The sequence below is a fragment of the Camellia sinensis genome, chromosome 3 (assembly GCF_055761805.1).
Source record: "Camellia sinensis isolate YWXY chromosome 3, ASM5576180v1, whole genome shotgun sequence".
NCBI classification, from domain to species: domain Eukaryota; kingdom Viridiplantae; phylum Streptophyta; class Magnoliopsida; order Ericales; family Theaceae; genus Camellia; species Camellia sinensis.
Window position 1 is genome coordinate 188,950,075 of NC_138963.1, and position 20,196 is coordinate 188,970,270.

A 20,196-nucleotide genomic window follows, 5' to 3' on the forward strand; every position below is an offset into this window, starting at 1 on the left:
AGTCCATTTTTAAAAATTAAGTAATAAAATAATATGAATTTATTATTTTGTCATTCTTTTAAATTCAGTAATAACACAAAAAATATAATTATGACAATTGATATTTTTAAAAAAATTGTATTATTAAAGAATAATTTTAAAAACTTAATATTTTTAAAATATAATAATTGTATTATGAAAAAAGTTAAATTGCTTAAAATGGATCATTATTTTGGAACGGGGGAGTAATATGATAAATATGTAATTAATTGGTTGTTAAAATATTGGTGAAGGTGGAATGAACAAATCATAAGAATGCATAGGTACAAGAAACCTGGCTTTTCCCAACTCTTTCTTGCAATCGATGATTCAGAAACTAGGGATGATAACCAATCTTGATTTGATTTGATTTTTGCGAACACGTTGATTCGTTATATTTTCAACTCAAAGGTATCTTCTATAGCTATCTTCTATTAGTTTTCCTTTGAATCTTCTTTATTTATTCGAAGTTTTAGAGAGAAGGTAAGAATTAAGGCTTTTGCTCTTTGTTCCTTTTTCTTTCAGATTCATGGTTTAGAACAGTTTAAAGTGTTCAATTTTTAGTGTTTAGTAGATATATATATATATATATATATGCATGATCATTTGGTGCTGGTAAAAAAAACAAAATCATTCGATGGCGTGTAATAAATTAAGAATTTTGGGTTTTGGTCAGTTTATTTGTTTTAAGAGCATCTCCAACGGTGAACCAAATTTTTCACCAAATTTGAATAAAAAAAAGTCAATTTTCCCAATCTGATATGGCTTGCTCCAACCGGGGAAGGTTCGATCGGTAAGTGCAAAATTTTTTTTTTTTTACCTGTTTAAACATTTTTTGACCAGTTTGAACCTACCATTTGAAAGGGAACCGGTCGACCGGTGGGTCAACCGGCCGAACAACCGGTTGGTTGACCGGTTGGCCCACCCCAACGGTAACGCACAGTGAAATAGTGAAATCTGAAGCGTGTTCTCACTTTGATGAATTTTTTGTTTCATTCTCATTTTGATACTAATTTGGTGAAACCATTGGAGCTCCAAAAAGTGAATTTTTCACCAAAATTCAAATTTGATGCAAAGTATGATGAACCGTTGGAGATGGTCTAAACGATTTTGTTCTGATTTCAATTCTATGTTGAAGGAAAAGGTTATTATTGTTTGGCAGATTTAAATTTTCAATCTTGAAACAACATAGGGTCATTTTAGCTGGACTTAATGTTTGCAAGTTCTTTGGGCTTAGTCAAATTGTTTGGATTTGAATCTTTAGATCTATTTTTGGTAAATTCTTGTTGTACCCTCTAAATGTAAATATAGTTAAGACTAGTTAGACTTTGGCGGGTCAATTCACTCTTGTGATGATTGGTGACAAAACTGAGGACAAGAAGTCTTCCTACTGTTTTACTACAGAATTGTCTATTTTTAGATTTCATCTGGAATATACCTTTTTTATTTTGTATGTCTTCATTCAATGTTTCCATTTCCTTATTTTACTGATTGCCACAGCAGGTAGAACTTCCCATTAAATCACCGGTATCAGCTTTTGAATTCTTGGGCCACAAGAACATTGACTTCGTATGCATTTGTGTTTTTGTGAATCCACTGTCCTTTGAGGTCTGTTGTGAGTGCATAAGTTTGTGGGTATAGATATGGCTGTTGCGTTTACGCGTCGCTCTTGGTGGTTGTGGAGTGGAAAGCATCAAGAGCCTAAAATATCTAACGGGTCTTCTTCAAATTCTGCATCTGATTTGGGTTTGTGGGAATCAGATTCTGTGAAATTCCCTTTGGTTAATGGAGGCAATATGGGTTCCTCGTCTAGAAGGGTTAAGCGAAAATGGCAAAGTCGGGAAGAAAGCAAAATTGACCATGAATATGATGTGGTTATGGTGCCATCAGATGGTGGTTGTGTTTCTGGGTCCGAGTCTGATGATTCGGATTGGTCAGTTGGATGGTTGGAGCCTTATGGCCCTGGGTTCGATAGTGACAATGATTCAGATGATAGTTTTGCTGTGTTGGTTCCTTGCTATGGTCGTGGGCGTGAGGAAAATTTTAAGGACAAGTTTCTAGACACTATTGGAAATGTCCCAGATATGTATGCTGCTGGTAAGGGTCACTTTCTTCGAGCTTTTTTCATATTGTGTTTATTTGTTTGTACAAGTTTCATTGTCCTTTTTCTTTTCCCCCGTCCTTTTTTTTCTGCTGTCAATATGATAATCCACTTTCGGATTTATTCCTTGATTGAGTGTGATATGTTGATACCGTGGTCCAAATAGCTAAAAATACATATTGTATACTATGAGTGATAGCTTTGTGGCAAATAAGCATATTAGGAAGGTCGAATTCTGTTCTAGATGAAGCTTTGGTACATAATCAAATGCAGCATGCATAATCTTTAGGCTTGGAATCTGTGTCGGACAGAATTTTGAATGCAAATTTGAATCATCACATGCTAACGAAGCAGAAACTATGTTTAAATGAGGTGTACTACAACCGCTCTGAGGATTGGTGAATTGAGTTAATGAAACTTTGATTTTCTATTTGCCATGTTGATGATTTCAAGCATGTATTTAGAAAAAAATGCTTTATATGTAACTGAGAAAACTGGATATAGGAGATGTGTTCATATGTCGAAGTCCTATATTTGCTTTCTAAAGTGTCAAAGACCTAAGTTGCTTTCTAAAAATGTCAAAGACTTTTGTTACACCGACATGGAATTTCTTAAGAGAAAGAGTGTGGACCTATGATACCAGAAAACACTAATATTTTAGCGAATTATGTATTGGTATGCACATTCTGAAATATGGTACACTTTCGTTTTAAAACAGCAAATTTGGTGATTTGAAACGATCTCAAAAGTTTTTTTCATTATATTTTCTTAAATGTTATCTTAGGAGAAAAAAAAAATTCAAATATATGAACTAAAATTTAAGGTGAGTTAACTTAACAAGACAAAAATATAAAAAATGGGTCATAATTTTTAGAAAAATGATACATTCAAAAAAAAAATTATTTGATACCTAATAGTTAAAAGAAAATTACTCTATGAGTACCTTAAATTCTTAAGTGTAATATATATAAGTCTATTCCTATCGTACCACATTTAGAGTATGTGGTGTACCACGTTCCTATTCCCGTGCTATGTACCGAAACGATCCACGTTCTAGGTAAAATAAGTGTGGACACCTGGGGAGGATATTTGGTTGGTCTCTGGAGAGGATATTTTGGTTTTCTGCGTGTTGAATCTGTTGATTGGTTCCAAGTTTAGTACTGGGCTTTGTGGACCCTCCAAACTGTCGAATCCTTATCCCCTGCAAGTTTCTATGCTTTTGTGCTTGTCTCGAGGACTTTTGATTGGTTTGAATTCTTAAACAAACTGACTAAATGCTCAAAGCTGTGCCTGGAAAAACAGTTTGATTAGTTTGCATGTTAAATTGTAAAATTGCAAGTTCTGCTTTTTTTTTTTTTTTCCTTCTTTCTTTCTTTTCTTTCCAAAATGTTCTGCTGCATATTACATGAAAATTGAAACTATATACTTTTAGGTAGTTGTGACATTTTACTGGTTTTTCAAAGAAATAGTTTCTTATTTTTTTGGATTATCACAAGTACTTGCATATTTTCATCACTTGGCCATTGCTACTTTGACCATTGCATCTAGCTGCCTTTAACTGTTAATTAGAACCTTCCTCGTCGAACCTACATTTCATTGATTTTATCGTTGACCGTCAAATCTGATTCTGATAAAATATAAAAAAAATTGTGGATTTCATTAGATTAAATTGAACAGATGGGACTGATCTAGGACCCAATGTTAGAATTTATGCATTGAATGTTTTCTGGCCGTAAATGCATGTGTTATAGAACAAGCAAATCATGCTCGCGTTTTCTTTCTCATTGTTTCTATAATTCATAATCCATTGTTTCTCTGTTTTTCTTTACCCGTGCAGAGAACAAGTACACGGAACAATGGCTCTCCTCTCTCAGGAGCAGCTGACATTCCATGAATGGCTCTCCTATCTTCGTCATGCCATTCCGGCTTCTTCTTCGCCTTCTGTATGAACTTCCTACTATTATAACCAACCCGGGAAAAAAATTCAAAAAAGAAAGAAGAGAAGAAACCAAAACTATAGCTCAAGGAAAAGAGGCAAAAAAAAAATAAACTAAAAAAACCCGGCTTTATTGGAATCTTGCTAGCTAGTAGAATAGGATTGGCTTATGTTGGGGTTTGAACTGATACCAGTTTATGAGGCAGAGAGGTTAGTAGCGGATCATATGATTCTCTATTTCTTTGGTACAGAGTTGACCCGGAAAGAACGAAAGAGTGGTTTGTCGTCTGCTTGCTGAGCAAGGATGGACGGTCTTGATGTGAATTTTGTGGAACAAAAATGGAACCAAAAACAAAATAAAATGAAAGAAGAAGGAAAGTGTGTTGTGTTCTGTGAATGGATATTCTTTGATGTAAATATGACTAACTGTGAATGGATTTGACTCCCTGAGTAAAAAGGATACCAAAAAAAATTAAAATTAAAAGATTGTATTGATGTAAATATTTGGAATATAGTATGTATTGCTGTAAATAGTTGGAATTTTTTTTTGTTTGTTTTGATATACAGTTGGAATAAAAATATGTTTTGATTATCTAGTAAAGTTAAAATCACAAACTTCTCTCTCTCTCATACACAAAATAAAAACTATGCATAGAGGTTATAAAGTAATGTTTTGAAAATTGGACCGGTGAGCGTATCGAAAAAGTAGCTAGGTGAATGGGTCACTGGTTCAACCGCGGGTGAACTGGAATTAAATCGTGATGTCATAATTATGTCATAAATATATTAAAATTTATTAGTATAAAAAAATATAGGTATTAAAATTACAAAAATTAATAAATAATAAATATTTACAAAAAAAAAATATTTCTTAAAATTTATTTTACGTTTTTTATACATTGATTTTTAGTAAAAATAATTAAGATAATATTGAATATATCATATATATATTTATTACATTGTCAATAATTGAATTGATGGCTTAATGGTTTGAGTGCTTGCTTTTTATGCACTTGGTTCCATGTTCAAGCTCTCTCCACAGTATATTTTTGGAAGAAATTTCACGGTTGAACCGATAGTTCTTTCAATTTTATTCTAAAAGTCAATTTTGAGGATAGTTCAAGTTTGGAGAGTCATTCAGACCAAAACTCGATCTGGTCATCGATTTGACCGGTCCGATCTAAGTTTGAAAACATTGTTATAAACAATATCATCATTGTCTTACTCCTTCTTCAAAGATGGAAAAAATCTAAGAAGTTGACAGACCGGTCCGATATGAGTTTGAAAACATTGTTATAAACAATATCATTATTGTCTTACCCCTTCTTCAAAGATGGAAAAAATCTAGGAAGTTGTTATATGGCAGGAGTTTAGGTTGCCTTTGAATCTTAAATTTCTGAACGAACTTAAGGGGAAAAAAAAGAAGAGAAAAATTAAGTTTTTACTTCATCTCTCTTCTTTGTTTTTGTTTTATATTTTGTTCTCTCCATTCATAATCTAAAAACAGTTTTAAGAGATGTTGAAAGAGAAGGCAAAAGATAAAAAGATAAGGGGGTGTTTGGGAAGAATGTTGGGTTAATATAATTTACAAAAAGATAAGATAGGCTAAAATAACTAATAAAATAAAATATCACATTTAATCCATAATCATTTCACTTTTTCTTTCATAACCATTAAATTAATTACAAAAAAAAAAGTCAACCAACTTTTCAAACATAACTATTTTAATCAGATTAAAATAATTAAGGAATTAAGCAACCAATTAAAATAGCAAAATTTCTAAATAAAGCCAAAATCGATTAGGGGTGATTCTACTTACACCACTACTTCACCTCTTTACAGACTCTATATGAACTTTTTTTTTTCTTCTTCCAGTTTTATCCATGTGTGAAATTACTTTTAAAAACAAAATACTCAAATTAAATATATTTTATTATCTCCTTACACCCCTTAGTCTTCAATTCTTACTCTTCTTTTTACTTTCTCAATTTTTCTTTTCTCTTACACATCTCTTTTCAAAAAGTGAGAATCATAGTGTTTTGATCATCAAAGAAAGCAACGGATGAAGAAATGGTGGTGAAGAACCATCAAAAAAGTGAAATTGTGAGTTTTTTTATTTGTTTGGTAAGTTTTTGTTTCGTTGTTCTAGACTGTTCTTCGACTTTTATTCAGTGTTTCGAAATTGAACAAAATAAAATAATCCGACATCACATTGCCGAACAAAAAATATAAGTCTGATAGCCTAATGTCGAATAAAAGATACATTTCCAGTAACATAAGACCGAATTTTTTAAATTTATTCGGCTACTCATTATCATGTATTTTCAATTTTATTTTTTTTTATATTTTATATTTCTTTACTTTGAAGGATTATACTTAAACTCATTGCAACAACGCAAGTATTACATTATTAGTGGACTCCAGTCACAAATTCATTACGATGAGATTTGTTAAGTGTTTTTATGAATACAATTTTTTCTTATTTTTAATTTGTATTAAGTTTTATTAATAATTTGACGTATAAATGTATTGATCAAGATTTTCAAAATTTTGATGAAAACGATGAGGAATGAATTTCTCTGGTTTTGAAAATTTTGATTAATCGAGAGGATGAGAGGTTTTTCATATTTGTTTGCGAAAAGGGTTTGATTTTGCCACTTCAAGTGGGCTTAAAGTTTGCAAATTTGCTACTAAACATAATGGGCTTAAAATTGATTTGCCACTCAACAAAGTGGGCTTAAAACATACATTCGTTGAATCGTTCTAATTCAAACAACAAGCCTTCATCCACAGGCATTCAAGCAGTTATAGCAAGTAAGCATTTAGCCTTATGGCAAGCATGCTAGACATGACAACATTCACACTCTTGCAAAGATGCTAAAACACTAAAAACTCACCTAGTACTCCAAGCTAAGAAGATATGAGTTAGAAAAATATGCATGATTCCTAACTATGCAAGATGAGTAATGCAACACACACAAAGAATGCAATTAATAGGCTCGGCTATTAATATGGCATATGAATTGATTTGATAACATGCGATCTAAGCACGCATTCAAAGAAGTAATGAAATGACAATGCAGTTTGAATGATGCGCTGAGTCTCGTGCATGCAATACAAATGAATGGACGCAAGCATAAAGCATAAGATATGCTAATTGAAATATGTCCCTGATCTAACCATCAAAAGCGGGTAAATAAAAGGGAGAAAGATGTGGGGTTGGAAAACATATACATTATTACATTACGCTCTCACGAAGAAGAGCCTGAATGAATAAAGTTAACTAACTAATTAAGCTAAGCTAAACTAAGCTAATTAGGCTAATTATTACAACATTTGAAATGAATAATTAACTAACTATTACAACACTTGAAATGAATAATTAACTAACCATCTAAGCTAATTAATTAAGAATTTAACTAGGCTAAGCTAATTAAATACTACAAAACCGAATAATTAGCTACAACTAATTAAACTAATTAAATATTATAATTCAATTCATTATGCTAATGAAACAATTAAACGATCAAACGCATTCGGTATGAGCACCAAGGAAGATGGATAGAGGTTGTATGCGCATCGCTTGAAAGCTACTCTGTTTGCCTGAGCCATCTCTGTTTCACCTTTAGCCACTGCCTTTGTTTCTGCAAAATTGCATTGATGGCCACACACCAAGGGCCGACCGTGCATTATTGATGGCCGGTTGAGCCCACAGAGGGTCGGTCGTGCATTGATTTGGTTTGTGGTCTGAGGTGAAATCAGTGTAGATAGAGCATTTTCAAGCTCTGTTTGTCCTTCCTTCCTTCTCTGTTATACGAAAGCCTCAAAAGAAAGTTAGGATTGACTCCAAAACCATCAACGAGCGATATGATCACTTGATGATCTCGGATATCATTTTGGACCGAAAATCAATGAATGTAATACAAATGGACTACCCCTCCCTTTTTGTCATGGAATGAACTCAAAAAAGGAAGTTGAGATGCTTCAAGGACATCAAAAACACCATAAATTGATGCTTGATGACCCTTGACACAAGAAACTTGGCATAACGTCAGGCCAAGTTCAAGCTATTAAGCCGTTTTCTTTAAGTGTGTTAAACCAAGTTTTAAGCCAATTGTTTTAGTCATTGCCATTCATTAGCCCATTTGTCTATGGTGATATTAAAGTCCTCTAAACAAGAAGTGATGTTAAACAAGAGGTCCTTCTAAAATATGAGAAGGAGACTGCACCATTGACAATGAATCTCCAAAGAGATTAAGCCATTAAGTGTAGGTCTCCTTTACATGCATTGAACAACCTCAATTGGTTGAAACCAGTCTCAAGAATGAAAGATATGAAATGATTGACTGATTAATAAACTTAGGCTTCAAACATGGAAAATGAACAAAGAAAGCATATCAAACAAGATGTATGTCAACTTATGAGACCACAAGTTTATTAAACAAGGCATGAACCAATTGAAAAGACCTAGAGAACCTCAAAACAGCCCTAAATGCATGAAAATCAGAGGTAAAACATGTATGAAAAAAGGTTGAAAAGCTAGACAATAAAGATGAGAATTAAGGCTAGTAAACAAGAATAAGGAGGGGTGGCTAACCCCTCTACTTTTGAAGCTTCAAAACATGGTTTTTAACCTTTCAAAACCTCTGAAAATCAGTGTAGATACCAAAGGAAATGAGTGAAAATGAGAAGGTTTGAGTTATAAGTAAAGGTATAGAAAGAGCAAGCTCTCTCTACCCTTTTGGTAACTCTTTAAACTCAACTCCAATCACTTTAAACAAGCTCAAAAAAATCCAAAACAGCAAGAAGTATGAAGTAAATGATAGAAATGAAGGCAAGAGAAAAAAAGACAAGCTTATACCTTTCAAGAAGTAAGCTTGTTATGGATGCTTTGAACTTAGTTTCAATGCATTCTTAAGCTTGAATTACATTTCTCCAAGATTAACCAAGGCTTTAGGATGGTAAGACAAGGTTGTATATGGTGTATATAGGTGGTGTAAGCAAGCTAGGTTAGCTCAAAGATGCCTTGCAATGGAAGAAGAAGGAGTCAAGGGCTCTCAAGGTGTATATATCACTTCTAGAATTTTGTTGAACCCTCAAAACAATCCCAGAGCTTCGGTTTTATAGAATTCGTGCTCAAAAGGTGATAAATATCTTCAAAAATAGACAGCTGGCGGCCTCCTGCCTAGAACAGTGTTTATCGCCATTGAAGGCCAACCAACCATTCATAGCCACAGCCGGCCATCACTGATACAAGGCCAGACCTTGATGGCCTCCCCTATTTTTTCGGTTCAAACTCAGCTCAGGGCAAGAAATGGTCCAAAAATGAAACCCGTGAGTTCAAACAAGGTAAATATTGAAGATGTGAGGCTATTTTGGAAGCCTGTTTGATTCCGAATGGCTGCGAATTCATAATTCAACTTTCATCATTGAGTGCATTGAACTAAGCGTTTGAGTCTTGCGGGTGGTCAAAAATTGGGTATCTACAGTTACCGCTCTTTGACAGAGCTCGAAGTCATAAAATGATGTGAGTGAATGTCAAAGCCCAGAGACGACCCATTTTGACAAGGCCGTAAGACTTGGACAAGAAAGGAAGACATAAATTGAAATGGTTGCACCTGCAGACTGCCTACGTATCCCTTTGTAAGGAATCAAACTAGCGTAGTTCTGAGACAGGATGCAAATGATACGTATGATGCAAGAATATAACTTATGATCATGCAATGAGGCTGCGTAATAAAACATTTGAATGCAAATACAATGCAAAGAAAATTTCACAGTTAAACAAACTAAAATAAGGCACAACAATTCCAAACATGAAAAGAAGTAAGTAAATGAACACGCCGTGCGTGAGAATCACGAGCCAAACCATATTTCATGCAGAAATGATGTAAGAAAATTAAAGCTCAACTACGCGACGCGCAGGAAAGGCGAAGAGTGACATAACCGTCAAGCGCGCACGAGGTCTCAATTGAGATCCTAACACGTTGCACGCGGAAGGAGAAAGAGGACTGTGTGAGCACCGGGCGCACCCAAATGTTTTTAATCGAAGTGAACAATCCTAACGCGTCTCTCGTGAGAGGAGAAGAGGTGGTGTGAACACCGGGACGCACCCGAATGTTTTTAACTGAAGCAATCAATCCTAACGCATCTCACGCGAGAGGAGAAGAGGTGGTGTGAACACCGGGACGCACCCGAATGTTTTTAACCAAAGCAATCAATCCTAACGCGTCTCACGCGAGAAGAGAAGAGGTGGTGTGAACACTAGGACGCACCCGAATGTTTTTAACCAAAGCGAACAATCCTAACGCGTCTTACGCGAGAGGAAATGAGGTGGTGTGAACACCGGGATGCACCCGAATGTTTTTAACCGAAGCAATCAATCCTAATGCGTCTCATGTGAGGGGAGAAGAGGTGGTGTGAACACCAGGATGCACCTGGATGTTTTTAACCGAAGCAATCAATCCTAATACGTCTCATATGAGGGGAGAAGAGGTAAAAGGATACAATTCGAAAAGCACAAATGATTTTACCTGGAACCCCTCTGAATGAATCGTACATACAATATTGTCTGGTAAGAAACGATGAAATGAATTACGAATTGATCATGACAAGTCATCAATGACCAGTATAGCTTAAACAAGATAAATCATAAAGTTAAACAAATGAAATAAAATCAAATTATGCACTCACACAACAAAACAAAACAAAATGGATATCGCATTCCTTCTTTTCTCCTTTCGCTTTACTTTCTTTTTGTTGTTATTATTTTGTTGTTTTCAACACTCATTTTCTTTGTGGTTAACACATAACTCCTTATGCCCTGTAAATCAAAACCCACAATCAAAAAACTCAAAAAAAAAAAAGAAAGAAAAAGAACCGAAACTTAAAACTCAAAATTAAAACCCGAGACTAAAACTCAGAAATTAAAATAATGATGAAACAAAATAAAATAAATCAACAACACACAAATCAACACAAAACAGAAAAGAAAATAAAAATAATAAATAATAAATAATAATAAAAAAATGAAATCACAGAAGGCCGGCCAAGCCTCGGTGATGCATGGCCGGGCTTCGATAGCGCCAGCCAGCCTTCGACAGCAACGAAGGACAGTTCGGAAAAAAAGCCACACCCGTGACTCTTTAAAACACAAAAGACTCCCATTTTGATCACCATCTAGGTCGAAAATCCCCTCTCTTTCTCTTTAAACCTCCCTCCTCTATAGATTTCCTCTTTTCTTGAATTTACCAAACAATCCTCACAAAAATTTTCTAAAACAACTTGTTTTCCTCTTCCTTTTGAACCGATTGAAAATTGTTTTGGTTGAGGTTTGGGTTTTCTCTTTGTTTTTTCCTCATTTTCTCACATTTTTGCCCAAACTTTTCTTATTCTCTTTTGATTTTTCATCCCTCTTCACTTTCTCTCTCTTAGGGTTTGAAACTTAGGATTCTACCTATTTTCACTCACCCCCTTCACTTTTTCCATGGCTAATGACGAGGTTCCCATTCCAAAGCCTGTCATAGGTATTGGTGCTACCCTTGGTGCAGACATGGAGACGGAGGAAGCCGCTGCATTGCTTTCCTTCGCCAAGAGGCCTTTTGATACGGCCACATACCAGCCGTGTACACATGTGCCACCTCCTGGTGGCGTCTTGAGATTCGAGGGCTTCATTCCCAGATTGGATGAGAATACTCTACTGCGAGAGCCCATGGAGCATATCTCTGTCGACACTTCCACGGTACACAACTCTTTCCCCATTTTACTTTGCAATTTACTTTGGACACATGTTGAAATGTTGAACTTAATGAACAAATCACGTATTCCTGCTGCACATATACTGATAAAACTCCTAACTGATAGGTGATCGCCAGGAGGATAGGTGGCTATGGCTCTATTTTCGATCCCCGGCGTTGGTATGAGCGATTTCCCATAGAGGTTCGCACTTTGGTAGATGCTGCTGGCTTTGGGCCCTTTTGCACTGGGCTTATACAGATGAGGGCCGAGTCTTGGCTTTACAGGGCCCTAGTGGAGAGATAGTGGGACACCACCAACTCATTTCACTTCTCTTCTACCAGGGAGATAACATTAACCCCGTATGACTTCTCGATGTTGACCAGCTTGCGGGTTGGGGTCGGCGGCCCAGTCCTTTTCAATCCAGATATGACTCAGTGGAGAGATGCACAACTCTAGCTTCTCGGGGCGATCCCGGACATTACCAGCCATGGGATGGTGTGCTACAGCTGGTTCTTGGAGCACTTCTCCAGCACACAGCTAGCTATTACAGACAAGGTTGCCTAGTACACTCGTGGCTTCCTTATATATCTTCTTGGTATCACTCTGTTTGCAAATAGGAAAAATACTATGGGATTATACATTCTCGGGGCACTGGTACATCTTCCCCGGGTAGCGGATTACGACTGGGGTGGTGCAGGTTTGGCCACTCTATACTGCTATATGAGCTCTGTCTCCCACCGCAAGGCGGATTTACTTGGCGGCTTCTGGAGGGTCTGGGAGGTACATCCTACACTCACCTTTCTGATACGCTTTACATTCTGTTCACTGTTGAATTTCTTGCTTATTTAACCCGTTTTCTCATGTCATCTATCTGCCTTTGGTTTGTAGCTTTGGGTCTACACATATTTCACTTTGTTGGCCCCGGGTCCAGTGAGGCCGATCGAGTTGTCTGTACCACACTCTTGGTACTACAACTCGCCATTCGAGCGCCGTCGGCATGTAGATTGCACCTTTCCATATTTCTGCCTTTTTTTGACACTATCACGACAGATCAAGTATTGCACTGTTTCTCACATTATATGATCACTCTTATACCGTTGTACTGTACCATATTGCCATTCTCATATTGCACTAACTTCTAACATTGCACTAATTCTGACATCGCACTGCCATTCTAACATCGCACTAATTTTCTAACACTGCACTGATTTTCTCAGGTTGACTAGCACCCTTAGGCAGACATTCCCCAAGTATCGAGGGCGACCTACACCGCTGCCCGGCATGCTTCCACAATGAGGATCCTGTTCAAGGGCCCTTTTGGTCGACGCATACTACCTGGAAGAGAGATTCATCCCGCTAGACTCGGGGCGTTGCTAACCCTGATATTCCACATCCTCCTCCCATTGGCATGAGGGTAGTTGATGATTTACAAGATGGTCCTGAGCTGGACCTCTTGATGATAGGTGAGGATGGCAATCGTCACCATGAGCCTGGCGACTTCATGACTTTCTTGCGCACTTGGGTGGTGGCACATCTTACTCCAGACGTGGCTTGAGTTGTACTAGAGGTTGCTGCTGTTCCTGCTATTGGGGCTGGCGATGCGCCCATTGGAGGTGCCCCTGCTGTTGCTCCCATTCCTGGATTGCCCATGCTTCTCACCGAGATTATGTACATGCGTCCAAATGAAGTGATTGAGCAAATCCCCACTTGAGCCTATGGCGTTGAGTAGGTACACTTTCTTTTTATGCTAGTCTATGCTGCACTTTAGCGTATTCTCAGCCATTACTGTTCATAGTTCAATTACTTCTATCTTCTTTTCTCAGTTTCTATTCTTTTACAGGTCCCCCGAGCATATAGTGACGAGCTCCTTGGGACGATCGACCGTCTACTCATCATGGTACGGAGGAGGCAAACTGTCTTAGTCACCCATGGGATTAAGGTACATTTTGTGTGTAACCTACTACCATTGCCATACTGTACACTTCTGATCACTCTATCTGATATCTGATATCTTTTTTAGCTTGAGCTAGCGCCAACAATGCCTGCAGAACCTTCCGCAGCCAGTAGACGGAGACGGGGCCCAGTGAGAGGCCGAGGAGGTGCTGATCAGGGGAGAGGTCGAGTGAGGCAGTGCTCGCCTTTTGAGGAGTCTTTTGATGGGTCCACGACCCCTGAGGATGAGGGAGAGGAAATGGACCTGCAGTTGAGCAGCCCTAGTGATGACAGCGATGCACCTTCTTCACAGCCGCGGAGGAATAGAGCGAGGATGGGCTACTGATGGCGATGATGATTTTGCTTTACTTTGCTTTTGTTTTTGTTTTGTTATGTAGTTATAAAACTAGCTTCGGATTGTCCTTTTGTTTTTCAAAACTTTCTTTTATTTTGGTTGTATAAAACGATGATCGAGGTTGGGTCTGCCAATTATAAAAAACAAGTTTTGTTGAATGATCTCTTTGTTGGATGATCTTTTTGCGCAATATGATAAACTGCATTACCTTTGTTTTTGTAATCTTCGGAACGGTAAATGCCTTGTTCTTGAATTGATTGATAAACCAGATAATGGCTTATAACCAATCAAAACATAAAATACAACTCGAAAATGAAAAAACGAAATAAAAACAGCTCGAAAAAGCTAACAAACACTTGGTACAAACAAAACAAAACTCAAGGGTGTAATTGAAATTCATTCAAACAAAGGTCAGTTTTCTCTGTAACAAATCTGCACTGGGCCAGCATCAAGACCCGGCCGGACTTCACTGATGCACAGCCGACTATCACTGATGCACGGCCGACCATTAGTGTGATGTCGGTCAGTGCTGTCCAGGTGTCATCCTCAGCTTTTTCTCAAGCTTTATAAATAATGCTCCCATGCTGTTTTTCTGGCAAACTCACAAATCCTTGATATTTTGCTCTCAAAATGGAGATGTTATTTGTCAACAGGCTTCGGGATTGGATAGTCTCTTTGGATGGCTCGGAAAAGATGAATTTTCATGGCTTCGGTCTAAATGCCCGATCATGCATGTCTTTAGCTTCGGGGGACAAGAGATATGCTCAACAATTGAGGAATTTCAGGTGCTAATGGAATCCCGGCTCGATGAGGAAATCATATCTCAGCCCCGTTTTGGCCATGTCCAAGCCTTGGGACGAATGTGCAAACTTACTCTACACGAGGCTTGATCTTTGGTTCACAATAAAGAGCTGGATATTCCTAGCCTGATTCATCGATTTTCTTCGGCTGGCGACTGAGGTAATCTTCTTTGGCGGTGTTTTCGACAACACGCCCTTTGCTTGTGTATACTAGCACACTTCCTTGTTGCCCCTAGTTTTGGTGGGTCTAGCATTCGGCTAATTGAGGTGGTACAAGGCCTGAAAGAGGGCAAGAGTTGCATTGGCTTGGTATTGGCCGAGACTTTGATGGGCTTAGATACCTTCCATCGGCGAGAGACAAACAAATTCGCAGGGAGTCCACTACTTCTTCAGGTAATGTTTCCCACCCTTTCTTATATGTGTTTCTCACATTACTCGACATTCATGCTCTGTTTTTCTCTCAAAGCCCTTTTCTCACTTTTCTCTCAACATACATCTCTCTATTCTTTAATCTCTCTTTTCTTTCATCCCTCCCCAGGTGTGGCTAATGGACAAGCTGAGGGTAGTGGACTCTTACCTCACATACTCAGCCCGAGCATACTTTTTCTGCTAACAGCTAGTGGATTTCCCGAATGAAGGATGGTGGTGCCATTGGATGTGCAATAGGTCTACTGCTAACATTGTTTGGCGTTGCCTTTGGCTTAATTTGACCAAAATGAGCTACAGCATGACTCGGCAACCTGGCATTAAGTTGATTGGCCTTACATACTGTGTATTCTATTTTCCGTTCTGGTTCAGACGTTAATTTGGACATGATCAGATTTGCCCAGAGGAGGGGGTAGAGTACCTGGTTTCATTTTCCATCCGAGGTTCATATTTGGCTAGATACCTCACTGCTTGGAGGACGAGAGAGCTTCTAGCCCCTGCCCCTAGTTTCAACTGCACACTTTCTGGTGAGTGCCTGACTTGGCTCGAAGATGAGGAACAAATCGGGCCTACTTTGGCATCAGAAGCTTCCACAAACACGAGTGGGGGACGTAGGAACACCTGACTCATCTATGTCCCTAATTTGTTGTTTGATCCTACTTTTCAAGTTTTATGAATGTAATAAAAGCAACTTTGATTTGTATCGAGAGTTGGAGAACTTTGTATTGAAATCAATGAAATTAAAGTTGTGAGCACTGAAAATTTTCCTTTTAGTCCAAAAATGATCTAAGTTGTAAAAGGCAAAATTTGAACAAAGTCAACTTTTATCAAAACTTTTCAAAACCATTTTCGATAAGGATCACCACTTGACATGCACGGAATCAATCCTCGAGATATACAACCCCGAATCCAAAGATCACAAATTGCCCCTTGACTGAATAACACTGCTCAACACTGCAACCAACTTTTAGAAAAAAGATCACAACCGAACTCTCAGATGAAGAATAGGCAAAGAATGGACAAAGATGACCTAATCAACACATGGACAGGACAGTTGATCTAGAGACGTTTACGGCCGAACTTTAGGGTGAAGTTGCTACGTATCTCGAAGATGGGAATCAGGCCTTACGTAGTTCGATTTGGGTTCACTCGAGTATTAACGCTCTCCTTTTGCGCTCTAACTTTTGCCAAGGCCACCCTTTAGGGTTTTCGACCTTGCGAGCTTAGTTTTTCTTTGTTTCCATTCTTTGCGCTCTAACTTTTGCCTAGGTCGCCCTTCTGGGTTTTCGGCCTAGTGAGCCTCTTAGGGATAGTATTTCTTCAACTTGTCCATGTTGATCGGTTGGGAAAATTCTAGGCTATCCAGGTCCATGAGAATAATAGTGCCACCTGACCAGATAGTTTTGATGATGTAAGTCCAATTAGGTCTGAACTTGCCCCTAGGATCATGGATGGGAGCTCGGTTGTCTTTCAGCACCAAATCCCCTTCTTTGAGATTCCTAGACTTAACTTTCTTGTTAAAAGCCCTGGCAATCCTGCGTTGATAACCCTGAACATGGTATAATGCTTTTAGCCTTCTCTCATCAAACAACATGAGTTCTTCAAACCTGTTCTGCTGCCAATCTGCTTTTGCTATTTGACACTCGGCCATAACCCGCAGCGACAACACTTTTATTTCGATTGGCAGAATAACTTCCATATCATAAACAAAAGAGTAAGGAGCTGCCCTAGTAGATGTCCGGATTGAAGTTTTATAGCCCCAGAGTGCGATGGCAATTTGTCTGGCCAATTACTATAGGTCTCAACCATTTTCTGCAAAATATGCTTGATGTTCTTGTTGGCGGCCTCAATTGGTTTGCGGCCAGTATGTGAATGACTTACGAAAAGCCATGTTGTATTTCTCCAACAAGTCGATCACTTCTTTTTTTAAATGGAAGCCATTATCTGAAATGATCTCGTTTGGGACTCCATATTGGCAAATGATGTTGTTTCGGATGAACTTAGCCACATGCACTGCTTTCAACACTACGTAGGACTGAGCTTCCACCTATTTCGTGAAGTAATCAATTGCCACCAGAATGTATTCATGCCCATTTGACCCTTTCGGTGTGACTGCGCCGATGACGTCGATTCCCCAGACTGAGAAAAGCCATGGTGAAGTCATGTTGTACAGCTTCGACGGCAGGATATTCATGCGATTTGCATGAATTTGGCATTTGTGGCATCACCAAACAAAATCGATACAATCCTCCTCCATGGTAGACCAGTAGTAATCTTACCTGAGAATCTTTTGGGCTAACATTACTTCATTCATGTGCACTCCACACTCCCCTCTATGGATGGCCTCCATTAGGCCCTTTGATTCCTTTGCGTTGACACACAACTTGTGCATTCCCAGATGACCCCTCTTGTACAGTTTACCTCCGCAGATGATAAATTGAACGGACATTTACCGTATTGCCCTTTTGTCTTTGGCATTTGCCCCTGGCGGATAAACCTCATTTTCCAAGAAGTTCCAGATATCATAGAACCAAGGGTTTTGATCTTGCGCTTCATCTATTGCGGCGATATCTTCGTAAGCTGGCATATACCTCTGCTCAATGATGATTGAACGCATCCAGACTTCAAGCGAGATATCTATCATGGATGATAGAGTTGATAAAGCATCAGTGAACCTGTTGTTCTCTCTTAGTAGATGTGTAAAAGTCAGCTTTTCAAACCTAGGAATCAAAACGTTCAAGGTCTGGTGATAGATCTTCATCTTTTCTTCTTTAACCTTCCAGTCTCCTTTTGCTTGAGACATAACTAGGTTCGAGTCCCCGATGATGTCCAACCTTTTTGTCCCTAGTTCTAGGGCGGCTTCCAAACTAGCGATACACACCTCGTATTCTACCTCGTTATTAGATACCTTGAACAGGAGTTTGAAGGCTAAAGGTATGTGGGAATTGTCGGGCGCTATGAGCAACACCCTTATCCCATAACCATACTAGTTAGATGCTCCGTCAAAGTACATTGTCCAAATCTCTTCCTCGACTTGCAGAATTGCTTTATTTGAGAACAAGTATTCTACCGCTTCATCCCTTTCTGTTGGGTGATCTGCCAGGAACCCGCTACAGCTCTTCCCTTGACTGACTTGCGAGTAACATACTTTAGATCAAATTCGGAAAGGAGAAGCAGCCAACGGGCTAGCCTACCCGTAAGTGCTGGTTTCTCGAAGAGATATTTGATGGGATCTAATCTCGATACTAGAATTACGGAGTGAGCTAACAAGTAGTGCCTCAACTTCCTGGTAGCCCATACCGAGGCTAAGCAAGCTTTCTCCAGTGGGGTGTAACGGGTCTCATAATCCATCATTTTCTTGCTCAAGTAGTAGATGGCTTTCTCTACCTTATCCTTAGATTCCTGAGCAAGCATACATCCCATAGTCGTGTCCGTTACTGATAGATAAAGATTCAAGGCTTCCCTGGCTCTGGTAGTGACAACACGGGTGGGTTCTGAAGGTACTGTTTGATCTGCTTAAAAGCAAACTGACATCGATTATCCCATCAGAACTTCTTTCCTTTCTTTAGGAGACCAAATAGTGGTTCACAAGTCAAGGTTAATTTAGAAATAAACCGTCTTATGAATTTCACTTTACCCAGAAAGCCTCGCACCTCATTTTTAGTCCTCCGTGGTGGTATTTCTAGGATGGCCTTGATTTTGGAAGGATTTACTTCGATGCCCCTCTGTGTAATCAAGAAACCTAGCATTTTCTCTACTGTTACGCCGAAAGTACATTTCTGTGGATTCAACCTCAGTTTGTATTCTCTGATCCATTGAAAGAATTTCTTTAAGGCAGTGTAGTGGCTCTCTCTTTCTTTGGACTGGACAATCATGTCGTCTATGTACATCTCGACCTCTTTATGGATCATATCATGCAGAATTGTGGTTGTAGCCCTTTGATTGGTAGCCCCGGCATTCTTCAGTCCAAACAGCATCACTCTGTAGCAGTAGGTTCCCCATGGCATAGTGAAAGCAGTTTTCTCTCTGTCCTCGGGTGCCATCAGAATCTGGTTATACTCAAAAAATTCATCCATGAAGGAGAGCAATACATGACCTGCGGTGAAGTCCACTAAGTCATCGATGTGCGATAGAGGAAAGTCGTCCTTCGGACTGGCTCTGTTCAGATCCCTGAAGTCCATACACACCCGAATTCTGTCATCTTTCTTTGGCACTGGGACAATGTTGGTCAACCAAGTCGAATACTCAGATACTAGCAAGAACCCTGCATCTATCTGCTTAGTGACCTCCTCCTTGATTTTCAGTGCCCAATCCAGACGTATTCTTCGCAATTTTTGTTTGATGGGTCGGGCCTCGGGGTCAAGAGGGATCCAATGTTGTACAATCTCAGGATCGATTCTAGGCATGTCTTCGTAAGACCACGCGAAAATATCTTTGAAATCTTTTAATAAAGCGACTAAGCGCTCGCACTCTTTCGAAGACAACGTAGACCCGATCTGGACCAGACGCAGATCTTTCTCAATACCCACATTAATAGCAATGATTTCATCAGCTTCCAATTCAAGCAAACTAGTCTATACTTACTTGTGCGCATCACATAGTAAAGCTAGCCTAATAACTAGAACAACAACACATAATGTTGATAAAAGTCCTATCATGATTAGTAGAGGCCGATCTTTGATCGGGCGAGAGGGGGTGCTCAATTCATGACCTTCTCTTTTCATACCTAAGTTCCCGAGCTGAGGCAACTTTGGTGATGACAGACACGTGGCCTTTGGCACGAGTCATGGGTTCTTAGATTTTCTCAAAAATAAAATATTTAGGTGACGGCTCTGTATCTGGTAAACCAGTCCAATTTTAACGTTTTTTATTCAAAATCAATTTTCCAAAA

At 38.7% G+C, this 20,196-nt stretch overlaps 1 protein-coding gene across 2 annotated transcripts; it reads left to right on the forward strand.

The window, feature by feature from the left end:
* Positions 1 to 280: 280 nt before the first annotated feature.
* On the forward strand, positions 281 to 4,647 carry LOC114285958 (uncharacterized). 2 transcript variants are annotated; one of them, XM_082921739.1, is made up of 3 exons: positions 281 to 429; positions 1,519 to 2,115; positions 3,957 to 4,647. In XM_082921739.1, the coding sequence occupies exons 2-3, from the start codon at positions 1,662 to 1,664 to the stop codon at positions 4,001 to 4,003; spliced, it is 501 nt and encodes a 166-aa protein (XP_082777865.1). In that variant the 5' UTR covers positions 281 to 429; positions 1,519 to 1,661; the 3' UTR covers positions 4,004 to 4,647. The 2 variants fall into 2 exon arrangements, with proteins under 2 accessions (XP_082777865.1, XP_082777866.1); XM_082921740.1 differs by having other exon boundaries at positions 1,522 to 2,115.
* Positions 4,648 to 20,196: the final 15,549 nt, after the last annotated feature.

What these genes read in the sequence shown, in the direction of transcription:
- LOC114285958 (XM_082921739.1), top strand. Translation starts at nt 1,662, where the DNA reads ATGGCTGTTGCGTTTACGCGTCGCTCTTGGTGGTTGTGGAGTGGAAAG. An exon ending in CCCAGATATGTATGCTGCTG is followed by an intron (nt 2,116 to 3,956) that starts GTAAGGGTCACT and finishes TTACCCGTGCAG; the next exon opens with AGAACAAGTACACGGAACAA.